Raw genomic sequence first — 22498 nt, forward strand, 5'->3', positions numbered from 1 at the left:
CTGGGTGTCTGAAATGTGTGCCTCTAATATTTGTGCTTTGAGGGACATAAGCACAATTACCTTCCTGGGCCTCTGAGTGGGCCCTCAGGGACACTTGTCTAGGTTGGTCTCTAGTGTCACCAGAACATCACAATGCAGGCGCTCCTCACAATGCTGCTCAATGATGCAAGCAGTTAGAGTTCTTCAGCTGGTCGGTCAGGTGAAATACTCTGGTACAGGGAAAGACCCATGCCGGACTTCAGAGCCCCACAACCAGAAGATAAAAGATTTGTGTTGTCTGAAGCCGCGATGCTTCTGCTTACCCTCAGCAATGGAAAACTTATACAACCTGGCTGTGAACCATTACAACAGAGGATTTTAGTTAAGTGGAGGATTTAAATTAGAATACAGAAGAAAGTCAAATTGTCCACAGCTTGGTTTTTGGAGTCAAAATAGAGACAAACAGTGCATGTTTTCTTTGCAGTTGCTTTTACTGGAAAAACAACAACAACAAAACATTTTTTTTCCGAAAGAGTCAAAATAAAAGACCATTACACAAGATTGCACAATCACTTATGACTGCCGCAGTTAAAGGTAAGTAGGCCAGTCTCACAGAGTCCTTGTCTAAGTAGTTTTCTCCATCTGCAATACACCGAGAATGTAATTCTCAGAGCTGCTGGGCTGATTTCACAGTCCCATTGGCCAAGTTCACTCTATCTTCTAATTGAATCAGACCTCGGGTAGGAACATTTCCACCAAGACTTGTGTCTTGAGAGCAGTTTTAATGTTCACATTCTTTCCATTTACCTCTGGCATTTTCATAGGCAGAAGTACAATTCGGCATTAACCAATGTCTTTCATCATTTACCACACGATTTCCTCTCCTCTGCTTGGGACACAACTTCCACAGTCTTCACATTCTTTTCCACCACCACGGCCTTTTACTATACAATAATATGACTTATGTGTCAATATAGAAACCTACATCCTCAAAGAGGGAGAAAAAGAAAGGACCACTTGCTAGAACAGAGATCCGAGTAGGATAAGTAATTTCAGGGGTCCTGGCAAGGACTCTGCCATTAACACTAGCTTATAAAAAGCAATTGTGAAACTTAAAAAAAGAAATCAAATTAGATGCGGTGTGTGTGTGTGTGTGTGTGTGTGTGTGTGTGTGTGTGTTTATGTTTTGTTCTGCACCATTTTGAAGTAAATAGGAATAAATCTAATAATACACTTTCGTGGCAACACGAAACTAGAATGTTAACAGCTTACAAACACTGCTGGGAACCCTCAGTTCTCTTCTGAGACATGGGGCATACAAATGAATCCAATTTGCGGAACCTTCCTCTGGGCCTTGTAGTCACAAGTGCCTCAGCTGGATGTGCTTTCCTTCCAAAGAACCAGAGGATGCTATTCTGATTAGATTCAAACTCAAGGTACAATTTAGCAAATGCTACATGCTTTATTAATGATTTTATGCACCTGTGAGGTCTACTTAGGACCCAGAAGTTAGGTAAGAATATAGAAACAGTCTCTTGAAAATATATATATCATAGCTATCTGTATATCCTCTCAGAAATTATGAAAAAGCCTAACGTAGTTTATGAATTTGATTTTTATAAGTAGTTCCCTAAAACAAGCCTACACATAATTTTTCCCCTCAACAGTACTGATAAAATACAGGGCACCTTTTTCTTTCAAGTATTTGGGTAAAATAGTATACCCTGAGAATTTGGGGTGCAAACCTACACCTTGTAAACTGTAGAATGAAACTCCTCAAGCACCACGTAGGAAAATGTATACCATGATAGTTTTTAAACACAGAGACTATTACTGAATGTGTTTTCTTGTGCACACATATATATACTTATCATGAGATTACAGTCAATCTACTTAAGAATTAACACTGTCCTGCAGTCCAAAGTATAATTTCAGGTAGCATGAGCATTCCGTTTGTAGCAAACACAGACTCCCACTTCTATGAAGTACAAAAACCATTAAAATGCATGATAGCTCTTTAAGAGGCAAGAATGATGAAGTCAAATCTGAAATTAAGAAATTTATATCACTAGATAGTTCTTAGTGTTATAAGAATGAATTTGAAACATGCGCTAACAGGTGAGATTTGTCATAAAGCTGTCCAAGTGTAATTTGGTTTAGCTTCTTTACTCAGTGGTATGTAGAGAACTGCATATACGCCAACGAATAAAGACATATACAGACATACAGATAGACTATAAAGTCACTAACGGCATATTTGGGCTTCATTTAATCCTGAGGGCAATTTCAGTGAGTGCTCTTAAGAAAAGATATTCCAGTGGATTAAAGTTTTCAAACGGGTTACAAATGTGTTCAGTTTTCCAGGAATAACTCAAACGGAGTCCATTTCAACCTGACCATTTAACCAACAGGGGGAAAGAGGCCATGGGTTAAGGTTTCTGCAGACAATGCCCCACGGTTCCTCTGGAAAACTGAGTCGCACATGTAACCTTGACATATAACCTTGAGAGGAAATGGCAAAAGCCAGACTCTACAATTCTGTTTCAACTCCAGTTTGAGGCACTATGTAGGAAATGCTACATGTGTTATCTGTGGTTTTGTGTATACAAAACATAAAAGCTTAGTTCAGAACCTAAAGGGACAGTGTCAGGGTAATAGCTTGATGGATAAGAAGGCTTCATAGACTCTTATTTTATTTCACTTAACTTCTGTTGAAATAGGAAGGGTACAACCACTTCATTCAAATACCAAGGCAACCTCAGGAAATAATAAAACACTGAAAATAAGGATTTAGATTTACCTTATGTCTTTAAACATGTTCCTCCCCATCATTTGAGGTAGTAAATGGCCAGCAGCGCTTGTTTGGTTTTTTTTTTTTTTTGGTTTGATGAAAGAGAGAACCATAAACTTATCGATAAACAATGTGGCATTCCTAGAATATTATTTTTTAAGTTAGAGTTTTAACCCCTTGGACATTTCCTATGTCCTCGACAGCTTCTTAGAGGACGTGGCCTCTCTGGTATTTTCTGTACCAGTTTCTCCTAGTTTCTGTCCTAGTTTACCTCAGTGTGAGAACGGAAGGCTCAGATCTGCCGGTGATAAATAAGGAAAAATAGCTTCTGGGATCCCCAGGCCATTGGTGGGTAAGAACTCTACCACATTGGCGAGGGAAAGAAATGTCTCTTTCTGAAGACCTGGCAAGCAGCTGACTACTCAGTATGATCACTGATGACAATCCCTCGATATGAGCACGATCAACCTTTTCCTAAAAATCACACATGGTTTTAAAACAGTCCCGTCAATTCTGATACTGTCTCCACCCGATTCCTCAGTCAGTTTTGCCAGATGTGTTCAAATACTTGAGAATTCATGGTGCTGTTTTGAGTATTACACATTGGAGATCTTGGAAATTGATCGCACCTTCTTCCTTTAATATTAAGTGACCTTATACCCAGCCAGTCTCTACAGGAAACGAGAAACGGCTGATGCTGTAAGAGCTCTCTGGTGGTGAAAAATGAAGTTAGTTCTGGGGTGAAGCGGCTGCTGTACCTAGGTGAGAAGACCTCTGTGGCCAAGGACTAAGGCTTTCCTCAATACGGGACAAGGGCATCTTGTCTGTGCACAGAGACTGTTTTATATTTTGCACTTCATTTTGCCACTTATCAGGGCATTAATTGAATTGTGACCAGAGCTGACTATGCCTGCCTCGAACTTTTTCTTCTACCCAACAGTATTTCTTTTTGGAGCAAGATCCCTTTAAGAAAGGCCCTAAAAGTGAAATCGAGTTATTTTTCCAAAAGGAGATTGATATAGGAAGCCTAACTACAATGTAATGAGATTACATAAATCATATAAAAACCAATCTTGGGTTTTTACTCACATCTTCAGTTGTGAGTAGCATAAAATGCAGTGGTTTCGAGGAAAAAAAAAGTGTTTTTTTTAATTTTTTAAATTTTTGGCAGAAGCCAAAGACTGATGATCATTAAAATCAAAATAAGGATCTAAAAGAAATTTACCAGGATGCCTTGTCTTCGAATAAATAAATAGATAAGATGAGATTCCTTAAAGAAAGTCTGGGAGAACCTTCAAGTTATTCTCTCTTTAAAAATAAGAAATATTCTAATGTGTCATTTGTTGAATATATGTTGACACACTTATTAATGATGACAATCTAAATATTTATCTGTTCAATCAACTCTTCAAGACTCACTAAACACTCACTAAAATAACCTTCAGAATTGAGTTACAACTGAGGCAGTATTGAAAGTCGCTGAAAGATTCTGTGATTTGGATTCTCGATGCATCGTAAGCCCATAAAGAGCAAGTGATACAGTCCTAGTCCTTGCTCTCGGTATGGCGGGAGCTGGAGAGAATCAGGACCACTGAATCAATGTACATTCCACTCTGCCGCCCGCCCCAAACAGGCCACTCCTCCGGCTCCAAACAATCAGTGAGAGAGGAACATGCAACTACAGAGTGAGGGAAGACCAACAAAAGCTATCCACTCATAACAAAGTTGGATTCCTAGAGGAAAAGAGGTATTTCATACCTTTCTGAGACTAAGAACTTAATTTTAAACACAATCACTGTCTCTTCAGTGTTTCAAGCCATTCTGCGTGAAGGCAACAGAGAGTGTTAAAACCACTAGTTTTCACAATCACATTTGAAATCATGCTAAAGCCAATAAAAGAACATGTAGAACGTAACCGAGGGAATGACTAGGCTTGGCTGGTATAGGATTCAAAATGCAGACCCCTTGTATTTAAAATCGAACATATGTTCCAACTCTGCCATCTGATCCTCACATATTCCGAGAAGCTCTAAGAAGAACTGTGATCCAAATTATTGATCTGCCGGCATGCTTTACAAAAGAACCAATCTCATTCTGTCTTGTGTTTTGATTGAACTATGAGAACACTGAAGGGATGGTTTGCCTAGTCATGAGTACAGGAGGGAAAGAGGAAGAGAAAGTTTGTCTTCTGTATGAAAGTATAAAAAGAAATCCTTTTACAGGGGAAAAACTGCAACCATTCACTCAGCTTAGTAACACCAAAATAACACAAACTGTCTTAACAGGGTTGTTCAGGAAAATATAGAAACTTACACACTTGGTTTATAAGAAGCAAAACCTAAGAATAACACATGTAGAGGAAGTTTTTCAGCTGAATTCTTAGTGTTGCTACGACGCAACCTTCCGATTATAGAATAGTCCATCTTCTGTCTTGCTCCTGTAGACAAATATAGTCAAGAAAAGATCATTAGTTCTAAAAGTAAATCACACTTTTCAAGAAGCAAGAAAAATGTCAAGATACATTTTATTTAACTATTTGGCTAATCTCAACATCACTGATGATGTTCACATTTTCATATGTGTTTGGCAAATGTGTTTGTGAACTTACTTAGACATTATATTGACTTAAGGAAAGTACTCAGAGTAGATCCTCTCTTTGGAACTTGAATTAGATTCAAGCAACTGTTTGAAAATGATTGTAGAGTTAAATGTTTAGTTTCAATGAAATCATCCCTAGCAGAGATAAACAGTGTAATACATATGTTCTTAAAGCATGTAGAAATTATATTTAAGCTAAAGAGAAATATCTGAAATTTACCATGAGCTAGTAATCTAGTTAAGGGAGTAAACTCTATGATGGGAATTCTTTTTTTTTTTTATATTCAATTAAATTAATTAATTTATTTGACACAGAGAGAGAGAGAGTTCACAAGCAGGCAGAGCAGCAGTCAGAGAGAGAGGGGGAAGCGGATTCCCTGCCGAGGAGAGAGCCAGGTGTGGGGCTTGATCCCAGGACCTTGAGACCATGACCTGAGCCGAAGGTAGAGGCTTAACCCATTGAGCCACCCAGGCACCTCTATATACTGGGAATTCTTAAAAGTGAATGATCACTACTTAAATTGTGTAGGATTTTGTACACCGCATTTTGATTAAAATGAGATATTCTTGGGCGCCTGGGTGGCTCAGTGGGTTAAAGCCTCTGCCTTTGACTCAGGTCATGATCCCAGGGTCCTGGGATTGAGTCCCGCATTGGGCTCTCTGCTTGGCAGGAAGCCTGCTTCCTCCTTTCTCTCTGCCTACTTGTGATCTCTGTCAAATAAATAAATAAAATCTTTTTTAAAAAATGAGATTCATTGATTAGAGCCTATAACTTAGTTAAATCCATTCTAATACAAGCATTGACAAGTTCAAAAGCCTACTGAAAATGAGCCCTTTCTGTAGATCTCTCTCTATATATAGTAAATCTACTAACACTTTGCCTAAAAAAAAAATTATGTTAACATTTGAAAGTTGATATTTGAACACAATATTATGAAGACAGAAATAGACTGTCCTACAGGTAATATTTGTTAGGGATTAAGAAGACTCTATCACGTGAAAAATAACTTCTGAAAAGTATCAAATAACAGCTATCTAATCAATAATATGCAATCAGAGTAGCTTGGCAAGGGATATTTTAATCCTGTCATCTAAAAAATTGACCTGTGTTAAATATATGAGAAAAAAAAGTCTATAAGAATAATTTTGATTATTGGGACACCTGGGAGGCTCAGTGAGTTACGTGTGTGCCTTCAGCTCATGTCATGATCCCAGGGTGGTGGGATTGAGCCCTGAACCCCACTGGGGCTCCTTGTTCAGTGGGGATCCTGTTTCTCCCTCTCCTTCTGCCCCTCCCCACCATGCTATCTTTCAGACAGGTGCCCCCTCTCTCAAATAAATAAATGAAATCTTTAAAAAGAGAATAATTATGATTTCATGAGTGTATATCTCATGTTTCTTTATTTTATTCTTCTACGTTTTATGTATTGAGGAATGACCCTCAAGATGAAAGGGGCTGTGGTAGGTCTGGAGACATCTCATTTGCTAAATTTAAGTTTTTGAACCTTAGGACTATAAAGCAGCAGCAGGAAAGGAAAATATAATTACAAGGGGAGAAGAAGAAAATAGAAGACTAAGAAGAATAATTTCAGATTCAAGGACCCAACGATCTGACAACAGCTTAGGCTGAGTCCATCACGGGGCAAGATTTTGTGATGCTTCCCTGAGCAGAGTGAGAAGGACACAGGGTGGTCGTGGGGGTGGGGGAGGGGAAGGGGCTTCCAGACAGTGGTGGAGTCGGGTGGGAGGTGAACTACGGGATGGTGAGGAAAGTCTGAGAAACGAAGGACGAATCTGTTTATACAATCTGCTGGGATCATTTCTAGGGAATCACCGTCTGGATATTGCCTCTTCCTTCATTCACAGGACACGGGTTCTGCCGACATCAACTTCCAAGGAATTTTACTTGAAATTTTGAAAATAATAAAGTTGCTCCGACTTCTATTAAGTATGAAATAACAAGACCCACCAGTTTAACCTATCCTGAGATCATGAAGAAGTCAGTAAAGATGAGAGGGGGTGATGACACTGTGTCACTAGGCAGTTGGGCCTCGATGACTTCCCGTGATTCTAGGACCAGAACATGACAGAGCTCAGCAGGGATGCTGGGTCAGATTTTCCCTTGCTCCACACAGACCTGTGCCCAGACACAAAGGAAAATCTCTATATGCAGCTGGTAAACGATATCCAGAGTTGTATAACATTCTGGAAGGTCTTGGTCCTAGAGTACCCTGACCCACAGCCAACGGGCCTGCCCCTTAAGATAAGCCAGCTCAAAGGGGACCACAGGGCTGAGGGCACAGCCTTCAGTTGAGGCAAAGACAAAGCAATCCTGGATGCAGGCCCCTGATGGCACCCTGGAAATCTGCCTAGATAAGGGCCAATTATCTGCTCTGGTGAGGGCCCCTCAAGGATTCTTAAAGGGTTCTGAGGCATTTAGGAAGTTCACCGCTGTTTGCTATGTCCTTTGTAATGGTTTTAGAACTCAATCTTCACAACACTCCTACAAAGTATTTCCATTTTACAGTTGAAGAGGCCAAGGCCAGAGAGGAAAAGTCATGCGAGCATTAGAATTTGAGCCAGAGCTGCCCAACTTCAAGGTGCATACACTTGGCCTTTAGTCAAAGTCCTACAGCTCTCCTTCAACTACAGTGCATGAAGCCATTCCACTCACTTGGACATGCCACACCGCCCCCTCCCCACATACCACAGTTACCTCTCTTCCCCCACCCACTGGGCACCACAGCCTCTCCTGGAAGCTCTGAACTTGCCTTGAATTCCCTTTGAGGCATAAGATGTTCGAATAACTAAGGATGGAGAACACGGAGACTTAGTATCTGCTAGATCTTGCCAGATTCAGGATCAATTTGTTACCTGATTCTCTTCCCCATTTTCCCAGGGAAGGGAACAGGGACACTTTGCCGTAAGAAACTGAGGCCTGGAGGCCAGAGAGCAAAAAAAGCAGCACAAAGGGGTCATCCAGGAGAGCATGGGCCAGGGAGCTGGAAGGGTCTGGACTGCGGCTGATCTGTTCATCTGGGAAAGGTGATTTTTTCATGGGTCAAACAGGAATTAGAAATAATACCACCTCATTTTAAGAATCAAATGGCGTGATATTAAGGCTTGATATGTAATAAGTGATTAATCCCCAGTAGCTATTACTTTTCATTTATTATTAATTTTATAGATGGCAGAGAAGAAAATATAAAGGCAATCCAATGGTGGAGAAAAGTACAAAAGAATAAGCTGGAGGGAAGCTACAATCCAGGAAAAGAAAAAGGGAGAAAAGGCAAAGAAGACATTAGGAAGATAATAAAAGAGCAGCCACAGATAATCAGTGAGAGAGGAAGCCACAGCTAAATGAGGGGAAAAGCAGAAACAAAGTGATTCAGGAATGTAATCATAAAATGCACTACAAATCTGTCTATGAAAGACCCACAGCAAATATCATCCTCAATGGGAAAAAGCTTGTGTCCTTCCTGTTGAGATCAGGAACACGACAAGGATGCCCACTTTCACCACTCCTGTTCAACATAGTATTAGAAGTCCTAGCAACAGCCATCAGACAACAAAGAGAAATAAAAGGTATCCAAATTGGCAATGAAGAAGTCAAACTCTCTCTATTCACAGATGACATGATTCTTTTCATGGAAAACCCAAAAGACTCCACCCCCAAACTACTAGAACTCATACAGCAATTCAGCAACGTGGCAGGATACAAAGTCAATGTGCAGAAATCAGTGGCTTTCTTATACACTAACAATGAAAATACAGAAAGGGAAATTAGAGAATTGATTCCATTTACTATAGCACCAAGAACCATAAGACACCTGGGAATAAACCTAACAAAAGAGGTAAAGGATCTATACTTGAAGAACTACAGAACACTCATGAAAGAAATTGAAGCAGACACAAAAAGATGGAAGACCATTCCATGCTCTTGGATCGGAAGAAAAAACATTGTTAAAATGTCTATACTGCCTAGAGCAATATATACTTTTAATGCCATTCCGATCAAAATTCCACCGGTATTCTTCAAAGAGCTGGAGCAAATAATCCAAAAATTTGTATGGAATCAGAAGAGACCCCGAATCGCTAAGGAAATGTTGAAAAACAAAAATAAAACTGGGGGCATCCCATTACTTGATTTCAAGCTTTACTACAAAGCTGTGATCACCAAGACAGCATGGTACTGGCATAAAAACAGACACATAGACCAGTGGAGCAGAGTAGAGAGCCCAGATATGGACCCTCAACTCTATGGTCAATTAATCTTTGACAAAACAGGAAAAAATATACAGTGGAAAAAAGACAGTCTCTTCAATAAATGGTGCTGGAAAAATGCATACAAATGAAGAGTCAGGCTGCACTGTAGCCGGCAGCCCTACCCGACAATGCCTGCCCCCCCCCCCTGCCTCTGGCACGGAGCCGCAGAGAACGTGCAGGTGGGGCAGCAGACCACAGGCTCCTGTCCTTCAGGCTGTGCAGTGGGTGATGAAAACCCACCGAGGAAAAGAAAAGGTGAACACAGGAAGAAGCAGCTGGAGCATCACACTAAAGCAGCAAAAGCAAATGGGAAAATGGAGACCCTGAAAGGGACTGAAATCACCAAAGAAGAAGAAGAAGAAAAAAAAAGCAGTGAAAATTAAATTCCTAAGCCAATGGTCAGGAAAGAAAGGGATGGGGAGTGAATAGGTGGGACAGACACCAGGAGGTAGGGCCACCAGAGAAGAGTGGCCTTAGAGAGAAAAAGAGGAGGCAAAATGGAGAGCAGGAAGGAAGCCAGCTGGGAAGAGATTCTGTAGAGGATAATTGGGGTTTCAAGTCCCAACTCTGCCTTCAGGGACACTGGGATGTAAAAACGGTCACTTAACCTCTCTGAGCCCCAATTTCCTCCTGAAATGTTATTTTATTTTTTATTTAATTTTATTTAAATTCAATTAGCCAACATACAGTACATCATTCATTTGTGATGTCGAGATGAATGATTCATCAGTTGTGCCTAACGCCCAGTGCTCATCACATTACGTGCCCTCCTTATGTCCATCACCCAGTTACCCCAGCCGCTCACCCTCCTCCCTTCCAGGAATCTGAACGCAAGGGACAGGGTTTGACGATCTGAGGAGTCCTTGAGGGCTGCCTCTGCTCCCAGCCCTACTCTCTTTCCACTTCAGCTGCTGCTGTGTGGGGCTGCACTGAGGGGCAGAAAGAACCCGGTGGGAGTGAGGAGGAGAGAGACACAACGTGTAGGAGCAACGTAAAGCACACTCAGAAATGAAAAGACAAATGGATCAAGTCTTACAGGGAAAAAAATCGTCTGATTTTTTTCAGTAAAACAAAACAACTGTGTGACCCTCTGTGGTGCAGGCATGGCACCCATTTATGTTTTCTTTTGGAGCACCTGAGTGGTTCAGTCTGTTGGGCAGCTGACTTCGACTAAGGTCACAATCCCAGGGTCCTGGGATCAAGCCCCAGCATCAGGCTCCCTGCTCAAAAGGGAACCTGTTTCTCCCTTTTCCCCTCCCCCTACTTGGGCATGCTCTCTCTCAAATAAAGAAATAAAATAAAAAAAAAAGTTTCCTTTTGTTATTATCACATACTTATTTTATCTTTATGCAAATTTCATTGGTGATCAAGTCTCAATGAATGTTTTAAAACAAAAATACGGGGAGGGGGCATCTGGGTGGCTCAGTGGGTTAAAGCCTCTGCCTTAGGCTCAGGTCATTGTTGGGTCCATAATCAAAGGAATGAGACTGATACAAAGCGAAGGTCAAGCAATGCTTTATTTCGCGCCAAGCATCAAGAATCAAACCAACCGTTCGGGGCCACCACCTCTTACAGAGAGGGCGACCACCCCTAGCCTCACAGACTAACTTTTATAGAGCAAAGGCCATGTAGTTGAGCCTGGCCACACACAGGTGGCCAATGAGATTGCAACACACAGAGAAAGCTGTAGTCATGCTAGGTCACACACAGGTGGCCGGCCAATTGAATTACAATTCACCCCATAGTAGCTATTTGAACTAGCCTATCACCTTGGTCAGAATTGGCACCCAAAAGGCACCTAAAAGGCGGGGCCCACACTCCTTGGTAGCTAGGGAGATAGTATGCACACTCCACTGATTGGACGTCTCCACCTGGAGACTCATCCCTGCATTCGGGCTCTGTTGTCTCCACCTGACCTGACTCGTCCTTATATTTGGGCTCTGTTATCAGGGACTGGTCGACCACATTCTATTGGTTTCCCGGACTTGTTTTTAAGTAAGTTCCGCTGGGGGGAGCAGGGTCAGTTTAAGTTTTACTGCATAAACAACAAAATCACTGGTTAACCAGATGGAGCTGCTCTGACTAAATAGGCCCTTACAGTAATGATCCCAGAGTCCTGGGATCGAGCCCTGCATTGGGCTCTCTGCTCGGGGAGTGGGGGAGCCTGCTTCCTCCTCTCTCTGTCTCTGCTTGCCTCTCTGCCTGCTTGTGATCTCTGTCTGTCAAATAAAGAAATAAAATCTTAAAAAAAAAATACAGTATCAAAGTGGATGGGCAGGAAAAGTCATGAATGTGAATATGTTGGGGAAGGAAAAATACAGCTACGTGTATTGAATGACAGAAAGCTCAACCAAAACCAATGTCATCAGAAAAAGCATCAAAGATCCTGCGGAAAAGGGACTTTCAACCCAGAAGTCAACGAACGACAAACCGGTGTCCCCAGCACATTGATGTGTCATGCCCGGGCTCCTGCTGGGACTCCGGGCTGCTGGGTCACGGGCTGTGAACTGCCCCATCCATTGACCACCATGTGCGACTTCATTACTAAGGAAGGATAAAGGAAGCAATATCGCTAATTATCCTCTTAGCTGGGCTGTGATCTGGCCAAGTTTGAGGAGTGGACCACAGGAAGGCAAGAAGCAGCAGGACCCACCTGTGAGAGCTGAACCACAGTGAAATTCAGAACTTAACCCTGAGCGAGCAGGCACGGCAGCTGGTTATGCTCCGGGAGACAGGGGGAGAAAGCAAAGCTCCCTGTTAACAACGTGCCGCTAAAAATAGGCGATGAAATACTTATTATTTGAGCTGGAAGGAATCTTAAAGGTTAAGACAGGACTTGAATCCTGGTATTGCAGTTCTGTGCGTACAGGTCTGTGTGGCCTCCTGCTGGCGTGCAGGCTCTTGGCATGTGACACTGGGGCACACGTGGGTGGACGGCCTCGCCACAGAGTACGCTGTGACTGGTGGAGTGTAAAAATGTAATTCGTGTTCTTTGGATGAGTGAGGGAATGAGTGCATTTCGTTAGAACATTCATTTTGTACACAAGTCCAGAGAGGCACAGAGGGGAGCCCAGGTGTGCTGGCTGTCACAATGCAGAGCTCATTATGCTCTCTGCCATCCTTCCCTGGCTCCAGGCCTCCTATCAAGGAGCTCACATTGTGGCCTGGGAGCCAAGAGCCCCTTCTGCAGGTCCTGGCTTATCTCCTTCCCTTGGGATTGTGACAAAGCCATTCCATTCTAAGCCCTAGTTTTCTTCTCTGTGAAATGTTGCGATTGGATCAAATCACTGGTGTGACTTCTTAGTAGAAAGGGGCACATAAACTCCTACCCTACCTCAAGGAATATCTCTGAAGTCAGTCTGGTTTTCAAAGGAAATCATGAACTGAAACCAGCTCCCAAGTCTTCTCACCCTGACCATCTATATGAGGGCCTCGTTGATCGATGAGCGTGTACAGTGTAATTGTTCTTTATATATCCGAGCAATGTTTCCAATCTTTTGCACACAAGAGAAAGAACTGCACACTATTTCAAAAAATGTATCTAACTTTCTTTGGAAAGCAGTATCAAACTCTCAGGAAGGTGAGTTTTGAAGGATTTTAGTTAGTTATCTGAGTTTGGATGGTAGATTTTTGCTTGTACACAAAATGCTGATTGTTAGTTCCTGACCAGTCTTCCTAGTTGAGAAGCCAACTTTTGTACTTCTATCTTTAGGGCCATGGACCAAAATAAAACACTATGCTTTCAAAGGGGAAAAACTTAAAAAAAAAAAAAAATTACTGTTCAAATTTCCAACATTCAGAATTCAGATTTATAATTGTGTCTGACGGCAACAACTCCATGCTTAATCTCTCCAGACTCAGCAGACAGGAGAAAAGCCAAAAGCAGCTGCTCGAGGGACGGCATACAAGTGTGTGCCCGGCTGCTCCCTGCTCTGTGCCCTGTCCTCTCTTCCCCTTGCTTCTGCACCTCCACGGCTCACACAAAGGCCTCACAGGATTAGCTGCCCCAAAATAGCTTTAGGTAAACATACCACCTGTCTGGAAGATTACAATATTTTTGTCGAGAGGCTACTCTTTTCTTCCTGCAGGACTAAGTGTCTAATTCTGAGCGTCTTTCAATGCATACTGGATTTTTTTTTTTTTTTTACATTGCATAAGACATGCATTATATACTTTTAGTCCTCACACCCCCTCTTTGTGATTCCGGCTGCAAACTCTTAGAGAAGAAGATTTCGAATCATCTGTTTCTAGAGTGCAAGGAAAATGAGGCTTGGGCTCCCACCTGAATTTTTAGAGCAAAACCCAGGGATTTTTGAACAGTGGCCTAATGTCTAGAAGTCTAATAAGCATAATGCATCGTAATAGTCCGTGAATTTGGAAAAGGTTTTATACTTTAAAATATATTCTGATGTCATCTGACATTCAGATAAATTTTGAGGAGTAGATACTATCGACACAAGTGTCATGAGTGCTAGAGAATGTGTGTGCCCAAGAACACACCACTGGTGAGAAGACCAAGCTGTGTCTCTAATTCAGCGACCCCACTTCCTAATTTAAGGCTCTTTCATTGCACAAAGAAACAATGTTCTGTTCCTTTCAGTTCAGAAAAGAACTCCATCTCCCTTCTTTGTTCAGTACAATCTTATCGAAAAGTGAAGTCCCAGAAGGATATATGAAGCCAACACAACCTAATCTGAAAAGAACAGGAAACCGAGGGGGCAGATTTGTCCCCACACTGCTGACATCTCGGGCTCCAATGTGAAGGCTGCTTCTGTCTTAGGTGTTTGACCTGAAGCGTCCTGGGTCAGACAAGCCAAGCTCACTTCTCCTGTCAAGTTCCATGGTTTTATTTACAGGAAGGATTCCAGTCTGTGAATGTGGACTAATTCAGGTGTTAGGGATCTACTTTATCTGACTTCTTTAGAGGGGGGGCAAGTGGAGGTCGATTATTTTCCAAAGGGAGAGAATGCAGGAGATAAAAAGGAGCATCTTACAGGGTTTAGCAGCTGAGCGCAGTGGATCCAGTCTAATCAGCAGCCCATCCAAGGAGCCACTGCAGGTGGAGGATCTCCCCGCTTTTCGTGGAGGTCGTGTGTGTGTATGTGTGTGTATGTGTGTGTGTGTGTGTGTGTGTATGAGAGAGAGAGAGAGAGATATTAAAGATCTTGACCTCATCCCAGGAGAAAGTAATTGTCTGGAAACAAAAACAAGAGCTTAAAATATACAGCCCCTTCAAACAAGAAAAATCAAGAGAAAGAAGATGTGGTGGGGGGAGAGAAGCCTTTCTATGAATTTTGGAAATCCTCCGAACAAGAAAATGTCAGTGTCCTTCTTCCTCCTTGTGAGGAGCAACCAGATTCGCAGTATTCTCAGGGATCTCTGGATGTTCCTGCCTCCTGTCACTGGGGATGTGCGGGGGAATAGAGTGAAGTTCACTCCACAAAATCCAGACCGGGTTTTCCTTTCTTCCGCCTGCCAACCTTCGCTAAAGGCTAACCTGACAGATCTGAGGTTCACTTCCCTCCTACTCACCGGTGGGAAAAACACTCAGGCAGTTTGAAAAGGTCAATGGGGGAGAGGCTGGCTTCGGGGATTGAGGAGTGGGAAGAAGAGGAAACTTGGTAAGAAAATTAGCTCCTTAATCATCTGGATGGGGTTTTAGTTCTGTTCTCCCAAAATGCCCCTTTCTACATACCGCCTCCCCTGCAACTTCAAACACGAAGCAATAGGATTGCTCTTAATCCCTGAAAACTGATTATCAAAGTAACATTCACTCACCAGCAGCTGCTCCATTCTGCTCTCTGGTGATGGTGCATCATCTGTGTTCTACCACAAAGCTCATGGTGGTGCCATCAAAGGAAGGGGGGGCAATGATCCTGGGCCCCAGGGGTTGCGAAGTGATGCTGATGACGGGCTTGCCGTGCAGCTGGGTGAAGCCTTTGGCCCCCACAAGCTGGGATGTGGCTGCCGGGGCCGAGGAGGAAGAGGAAGCAGGAGACTGACCAGAGGCCATGAAGTATGGGGCCTCAGTGAATGTTGCAGCTGCCTCTTTGCCAGGGGGGTCTGCTGCCATGGAGGAGAGCTCGCTTCCCCCTGGAGTGTGAGCAATCGGCGTGGGCTGCAGGGCATTGGCGGGCAGCACCGTGGGGAGAAACCCAGGGTAGATCATGTAGGTGGGTCCATAGGCCCCAGGGCTCAGGGCCAAGGGAGGCACAGGGAGGGACATGGGAGCCACAGCCTGCTGCTGGGAAGGCATGGGTACATCCACATACTGCCCTGTCTCAGGGTCAAACAGTCTTCGGGTCATGGGCTGTACTGGTGTGTCCACCAGATAGTACTGGCCGGTAGTCACATCCAGGAGCATCTTGCGCTGGGTCTGCTGGGGCTGTTGCTGCTGGAAGGTGTCTGTGGGGACTGAAGCTGGGCCTGCAGGTGCTGCGGCAGGCATGCTGGGTGGGGAGAAGCACAGGACCTGGGGCTGGGCTCCCTGCAGGGCGAAAGGCAGAGGCTGCTGGTGGTAGATGGCAGTGGGGAGATGCTCTGGGCTCTGTGGCCCTGTGGCGGCAGCTACTGTCTCCCTGGGGGTGTCGGGTTTGGTACGCCAAGCTGGCCGGCTGGTTCCACTGACCTGAGAGCCTTTGGGATTGCTGGGGACCTGGCTGCGGGCGCTCAGAGGGGGCAAGCTGCAGAGAGTGGCCGCTGAGGGGGCTGCGGGCCCCTCCCTCCCAGCCCCGGGCCTGCCAGGAAGTTCTCCCGCTGAAGAGCTTCCTTTAAGGGGGATGGACAGGTAATTCTCACAGTCGCTATTGTTCTTTTCCAAATTGCTGCTGTTTTTCCTAGTGGTCACCTCATCAGGAGGTGCCCGAGTGGCTGGAGAGATCTTAAGGGACCGGAGTCCCTGGGTTTTGATGCCCTTTGCCGCCGAAGGACTCTCTGGAGAAGGCCCTTGGGGAAACTTGCCAGCGACACCCCCAGTTTTCTGGGTGCTGCTGGTACTCACCGTGAACACATTTCGGTTGCTGGGGAGGGGTGGGAGGGGCTGCAGGGGTTGAGTTCTCTCCACATCCTTGTGGACTGGGGGGATATAGAGGGATCGAGGTCTTTCCCTGGCCATGTTCTCAAAGGCGGCTGCCCGGGCAGACACGCTCTCAGCACTTGGGTTGGAGTTCCTCCGCTGCAGACGCTCCAGCGGACCCCCCCGCAGCACCACGCCTCCCTTGTTTCCGGTGCCCCGCTCCTCCACCTCACCCAGTCGTTTGGCCAGCTTGTCTGGGTCCCCCTCCGCCCCTGCAGCCCCTTCCCTCTCCTCACTGGCAATGAGCGACAGGACATGGCTGTCCATCATCATGGGCAGGGGGTCGCTTTTGCGCTTCCACTCGTTCCTGTTGAAGCTGTACAGCTCTTCCATGGACCTCACGGCAGCCGTCAGCTTCTCCAGGGCGTTCCGAGAAGTCTTTGGGGCTTTCCCTTCCTCCTTGACCTCCTCTTCCTTGGCCTTTTCTGGGGTCTTCTGAGCAGAAGCCTTAGAGACGATCTTGAGCACAGGCAGGTAGGAGCCCTGCTCAGGCTTATTGGGGGCAATGGTGGCCACAGGCAGCCTGCCAGACGCCCTATGAACCAAGACTGTCCCTTCTGGCGAGGACGAATTCAAGAACCTGGTGCTGCCCCCGGGGCCTACGTTCTCCCTCGGCTCTCGGTCCATGCTCTCTTCCCTCGGGTTAACCACCGCCTGGCACGTAATCACTATGGGGGAAAGGGATCTGGATCCGCCCCCTGCCGCAGCCAGCTGCCTGGGTTTGGGCCCAGTCAGCCCCTGCTCTGGGGTAACACTGCCCTTGTCACTGCTGTCCCCGGACCCTTTGATTAGTTTCCTGACATCTCTCACCTGATGGAGGGGGCCTTGGGCCTTGGACTTGTCTCTGACGTCTCTCACCTGGAACTGGGGAACTTTTTCCAGGTTGTCTCCCCGGAAGAGCTTCTGCTGCGCCCTGCTGTTGTCCTCAACTGTCTTGAAGAGGTTAGAGGCGCTGCCACTGGCCAATTTGGGCGTGAGCAGTTTGGCAATGTTGAAGTCCGAGCTTGGCTGTTGCACACTCCCCAGCCGGATCTTGATTTCGGGAGCCTTGGGCCGGATCACTGCCGTGGAGGTGGCTTGGGCGGCAGGGTACTTGGTGGCCTGCTTCCCCGGCTGCTTGTCCTTGGGGGTCTGCTGGATGTTGGGGACAAAGAGGCGCGACATGATGGTGGACTTGCTGGCAGAGATCTCTCCAAGATCAGCCCTCCAGTCGCCCCCTTTGGGAAGCTTCAGCTTCCCAACAGGGGCCTTTTCTTCCCGCTTCTCGGCCTCCTTCTCTTTCCAGGAACGGAATGCACTGTTCTGACTGCGGAGGAAGATGCCTTTGACGGTCTCAGATGCACTCTTTTTGATTTCACAGACTTCCTCAGTGCGTCCATCCGCGAAATTTCGACCCGAGGCAGCACTGCTCTCCCGAGGAGCACTGGCTTTGAAAATTGGCGATTGAGACTCTGCCACGGAGCCCTCAGCACCTGCGTCGGACACGCTGACCACCGTGTACTCAGAGCCGGCCTCTGAGTGGCGAGAACTCTGCCTCTGCAGGCCTCTCTCCCGTGGCTTCTCCCCCCGGGCTGGGCCCTCCGTCTCCTTGGAGGTGCTGGAGGGGTTATGGTGGGATGTGTCAGTGACTTCTCCCCTCTCCATTTTGAACTCGTGTTCCCGCTGCATCTTCTTGGAGATGACATTTTTGAGCAGACTGGAAGCAAACTTGGACTTCTTCTGGGGGCCTTCGGCGCGGGAGGCGGGCTTGCTGCTCTCAGAGGCCTCTGAGCCATCGTCTGTGTACACCGACCCAGGGCCCTTGCCGGAGCCTTTGGCGGTTCTGCAGGGCCCAGTGGCTGAGCTGGCTTTGCTCTCGCTGCGGAAATTCAGGGGCTCGAGGAGGGTGACCACGCGGGAACCCGTCTGGACCTGTTTCTGGAAACACAGAGGTGTCTCCACATGTTTGATTTCCCCCTCGACTTTGCTGACCACGAACTCCAAGGCTTTGGTCTGGGATTTCCTGGACTGGATGTAGAGCTGGTCTGCAGTCGTCCTGGCCCCACTGCCCTTCCTCAGACCTGCAGCCACGGAGGCCGCACTACTCCTCAGGAGGCTCTGCTCCACCCTGGCTCCGACACCCCCACATTTTAAATCCAGGAACGTCGACCACCGCCCAAAGCCAACCTCGGAGAGTGTGGAGGACTCCCGGGAGCTGATGTTCAGGGCCTCAAAGTAGGGGTAGGCAAGGCTCCGGAAGGCCCGGGAGGTCAGGTTGCGCACCTCCTTGTCCGCATCGTCCAGTTCACTCACGGCACTGGAGGCCCCGCTGGAGTAGTCCACCAGCTCCTTTGCCCGGATGGCCCCGCACCGGGTTTGCAGGCGAGCAGGGACAGCGATGAATTTCTTTGCATGGTCCTGAGCCACGGCTGCAGCCGGGTCTTGCTTCAGTGAACTTGAACTGTGTTCAGCAGCTGTAGAGACGCGGAGGCTCATGTCGCCTTCATGCTTGGCAGCATAAATAATGTTTTGCTTTGCACGCACGTTGCTAGGCTCATTTATAGCCCGGGAAGTCGGTTTGATTGATAGGAGGATCTGGCTTGCTGCACTCCCACAGCTGCTGGCGGCCACGGCTGCTGCCCCTGAAGCTGCCTCCGGGGGCTCAGGCAAGGGCTCACTTAGGGTGGCAGTGCCAGGCCCAGTGGGTGGGGGAGTGGGGTCACTGTCAGAGGGGCCGCTGCCCACTTCTGTGCTGCTGGTGTGGCGACCACTGCTGTCTGCGTTGGGACGGGCTGGGTCACTGCTGGTGGGGCTCGGAGTCTGAGTGGCATGGGTGCTTGGAGTGGTGCTGAGGTAGCAGCTGTTGTCGTCGTCCTCTTCAGTCGGGGTGGTGACATCCCCTGGGGTCTCGTCACTGCCACCAAAGGAAGCATAGTCCACAAATGAGTAGATCACGTTGTTGTCCTCGAAATCCCAGCGGGAGGCCAGTCCCACGTCAAAATCCATGTCCTGCTCCACCTCACTCAGCTGGATCTCGTGGGTGGTAATGTAGTGAGCCTCCTCATTTTTGGGGGGGTCCCTGCTGCCCTGAGACTTGGCAATAATGTCCCTGCACTCTGTTCCATCTCCCTCTCCTCCTCCCCCCACTCGGTCTGCCCCTCCTCCTCCTCCTCCTGCCCTTCCCCCTTCTCCTCCTCCCCTGGGCTGGCAGCTCAGGGCACTCTCACCACTGTCACTCTCAAAGCCTAAAGACGAAGACGAGGTGGCCAGAGCCCCTGCTGATGTGGTGGTATCATCCATCTTGGAAACGCCACCTTCTTCTGCTTTGTCCACTGGGGAGGAGGAGGAGGAAGATGAGAGGTTGCTGTGCTCATCGGTGCGGGAGAGCTGGGATCTGGAGAGTTCCAAGGCAGCAGGATTCTTCTGGGGGGTCAGAGCCTTCCTCTCTTGACTGCTCCGTTCCTCTTGGGCTTCTTCCCTGGGACTCCTAGGGGTCCTCTGCTCGCCCGGGCGGTGATCCAGAGCGAGTCTCCCGGTGCGGGGACTCACCCCTGAGGCTGCGGCAGAAGCACACATCTCCACATACTTTGCCTCTCTCTGGGAGGAGGCTGGTGGCCTGGGCAGCAGTGGCAGCTGCTGCTTCGGCTCCTGGCTATCTTGAGCTCTGCTCCCCCGGTCGCCCACCTCCCTCAGTCTGGCCTGCGGACTCAGCTCAGGAGTGGCGGCTTCCATCTCGAGCCCTTGCCCAAGCTGCAGCGACAGGAGGAGACAGTGGTGAGCGGCGCCGCTGGGGCTGGCCCAGGTCCCTCGCTGGCCCTGGAGGGGCTGCAGAGTGGCCCGAAGCAGGGCCCCACGTGCCTGGACCGGGCTCAAGGCTACAGGCACCACGGCGGCTGCTGCCACCACCTCCCAGTTCTTCAGCCCCTCTGGCGGGACCGGGACAAGCCTGAGGGAGGGGGGAAGGCTCCGGGCAGTGGTGGCAGAGGTGGTCTGGGGCCCGGGGGCTGCTGCTCCGGCCGAGATTGTGGCCAGCTTCCCGTAGCTGAGCTGTTCTGTCCAGTTGTTTGCCTGGCACCGTCGGCAGCGGCGAGGAGTCTGAATGCCATCGGCCACGGAAGGAGCAGCATCTGTAGGTCGACCCAGGGACTTCCAGAAATGAAAGGAAAGCATGTGCTGTTTCTTGTGAAGCCTTGTCCCTTTCCTGGATGGGGCGAGAGTGGGTCACGTCATTCCAGAAATATTTTTAGTGTCTATTCCCTAGTCATACTGAAACCACACTTGAGGGGAGAGAGAAGAGGCTCTGAGACGACAAGGGAAGGTTGAGTGTGGAGGGAGGCATGTGGGTTCTCACTGGCAACAGCCACATGCTCTGTGTAATCTGGTGTAGAGACATCTAGCTGGTGTGAAGGGATTCTTTACTCACCGCTATCTTTCACTCTCAAGTGTGATTAAACGGGTTCATCCCCTTGTTCTTACACAAAATCCAAATTTTGCATTGCATTTCAAACGAATTCAGGACAATCCAGAAAGATTTCAAAGTCTCTCCTACACATATGGGAGGCTCTCTGCTTGCCTCAAAAATCTATGCATTTTCTTTTTCTTTCATCTCAAATCAGATCAGTTCTGGTAATAAAACTTTCAGAGGAATAAAATATTCCATCCCTCTTTTTCTCTGAAGTTATACTCCATACAGCAAAATCTGTTTGAAACTAGAATCCCTTATAGAATCCTTACTCAACTGACCTGAAGTATAAAAGGGCAATTTTCAAAGACTTAAGACATAACACTTTAAATTGTCCTTTATGCATAGTCGCTAAAAAGGAGGAATGGGGTCAAAAATGAACACTGCTTCAAATCCGTACATATCCAATCGATCTCGAGAAAAGTTCCTTAAACTTCTAAGACTGTGGCAAGACAATAAACTTTCAGTTTAATACAACCTGAGCTGCAGCGTCATGGTTTGTTTTGGCTGGCTGAATTCCAGACCTGCAGGGTGTGGAATCAAAAGGCACAAAAGAACAAGGAATACACTTACCCTTCATGCGTACAGTGTGGCTTGGAGGGAGGTTCAGAGAGGAAATGTGACTCGCTGGCATGACCCATGGACATGAAGCCAAAGTCCTAGTTCACTGGCTCTGAGGTTCATCCACGTCAGGTAATTCAGTAGTTGTGCAAGGGGATTTACCAGGCGCCCCACGATGGGGGTTCTGTGCTGGCTACCCTCAGCACAGATCCTTGGGTGCTATCAGTGGAGAACCACGACTCTTGGTTTGGGTGAGAGCTGGCCCTCATCACCTGCCAGGCCCAATTTCACCACTATACATAGTCTATGTGTCACTTAGGCCGATTGAATAAAGCACTATTTTAAACATCCACATTTGTGGGGGACAAAAATAACATCCTCGCCCATCCCCTTCCAACATGAATGCCACCCCCGCACAGAAAAATGTTCCTTCCTCGGGAAAGGCGTGGGGGTAGGTATGGAGTGGGAGCCCCTAACAACTGAAGCATTTACCTTCCCATACTTGAGATATGGAGACGACAGCCCCACTCTCCCCATGACAATTTGCTTCTGCCCACATCACTCCCATTAAAAACCCGACATAAGGAAAGACTAGAAATATCAAGTGTCATCGCGTGGATATAAGCCAGAGCGTGAGGTGGAGAGTAAAAGAGAAAAGGAAACAGAAAGAAACAGAGGGAGAGAAGGGGAATGAAAGAACAAGAAGAAAAGAAAGAATTTGCTAAATTTGTGAACAACTTTTTTGATTATGGGGAGCCAGACGTAATGGCACAAAATCCTCAATTTT

General features: G+C 46.9%; 1 protein-coding gene across 1 annotated transcript; it reads right to left on the reverse strand.

Moving 5' to 3' along the window:
• Positions 1 to 449: 449 nt before the first annotated feature.
• Positions 450 to 21010, reverse strand: CUNH4orf54 (chromosome unknown C4orf54 homolog). The gene is made up of 2 exons (XM_004748182.3): positions 15413 to 21010; positions 450 to 5207 (listed from the first exon to the last, which is right to left on the reverse strand). The coding sequence occupies exon 1, from the start codon at positions 20856 to 20858 to the stop codon at positions 15450 to 15452; it is 5409 nt and encodes a 1802-aa protein (XP_004748239.2). The 5' UTR covers positions 20859 to 21010; the 3' UTR covers positions 450 to 5207; positions 15413 to 15449.
• Between the last annotated feature and the right edge of the window lie 1488 nt (positions 21011 to 22498).

This window comes from Mustela putorius, unplaced genomic scaffold (genome assembly GCF_011764305.1).
Source record: "Mustela putorius furo isolate JIRA1106 unplaced genomic scaffold, ASM1176430v1.1 tig00003871_pilon_pilon_pilon, whole genome shotgun sequence".
In the NCBI taxonomy this organism is placed as follows: domain Eukaryota; kingdom Metazoa; phylum Chordata; class Mammalia; order Carnivora; family Mustelidae; genus Mustela; species Mustela putorius.

Bases quoted from the DNA above. Each gene is read 5' to 3' on its own strand.
- CUNH4orf54 (XM_004748182.3), bottom strand. From the start codon at position 20,858: ATGCTTTCCTTTCATTTCTGGAAGTCCCTGGGTCGACCTACAGATGCT.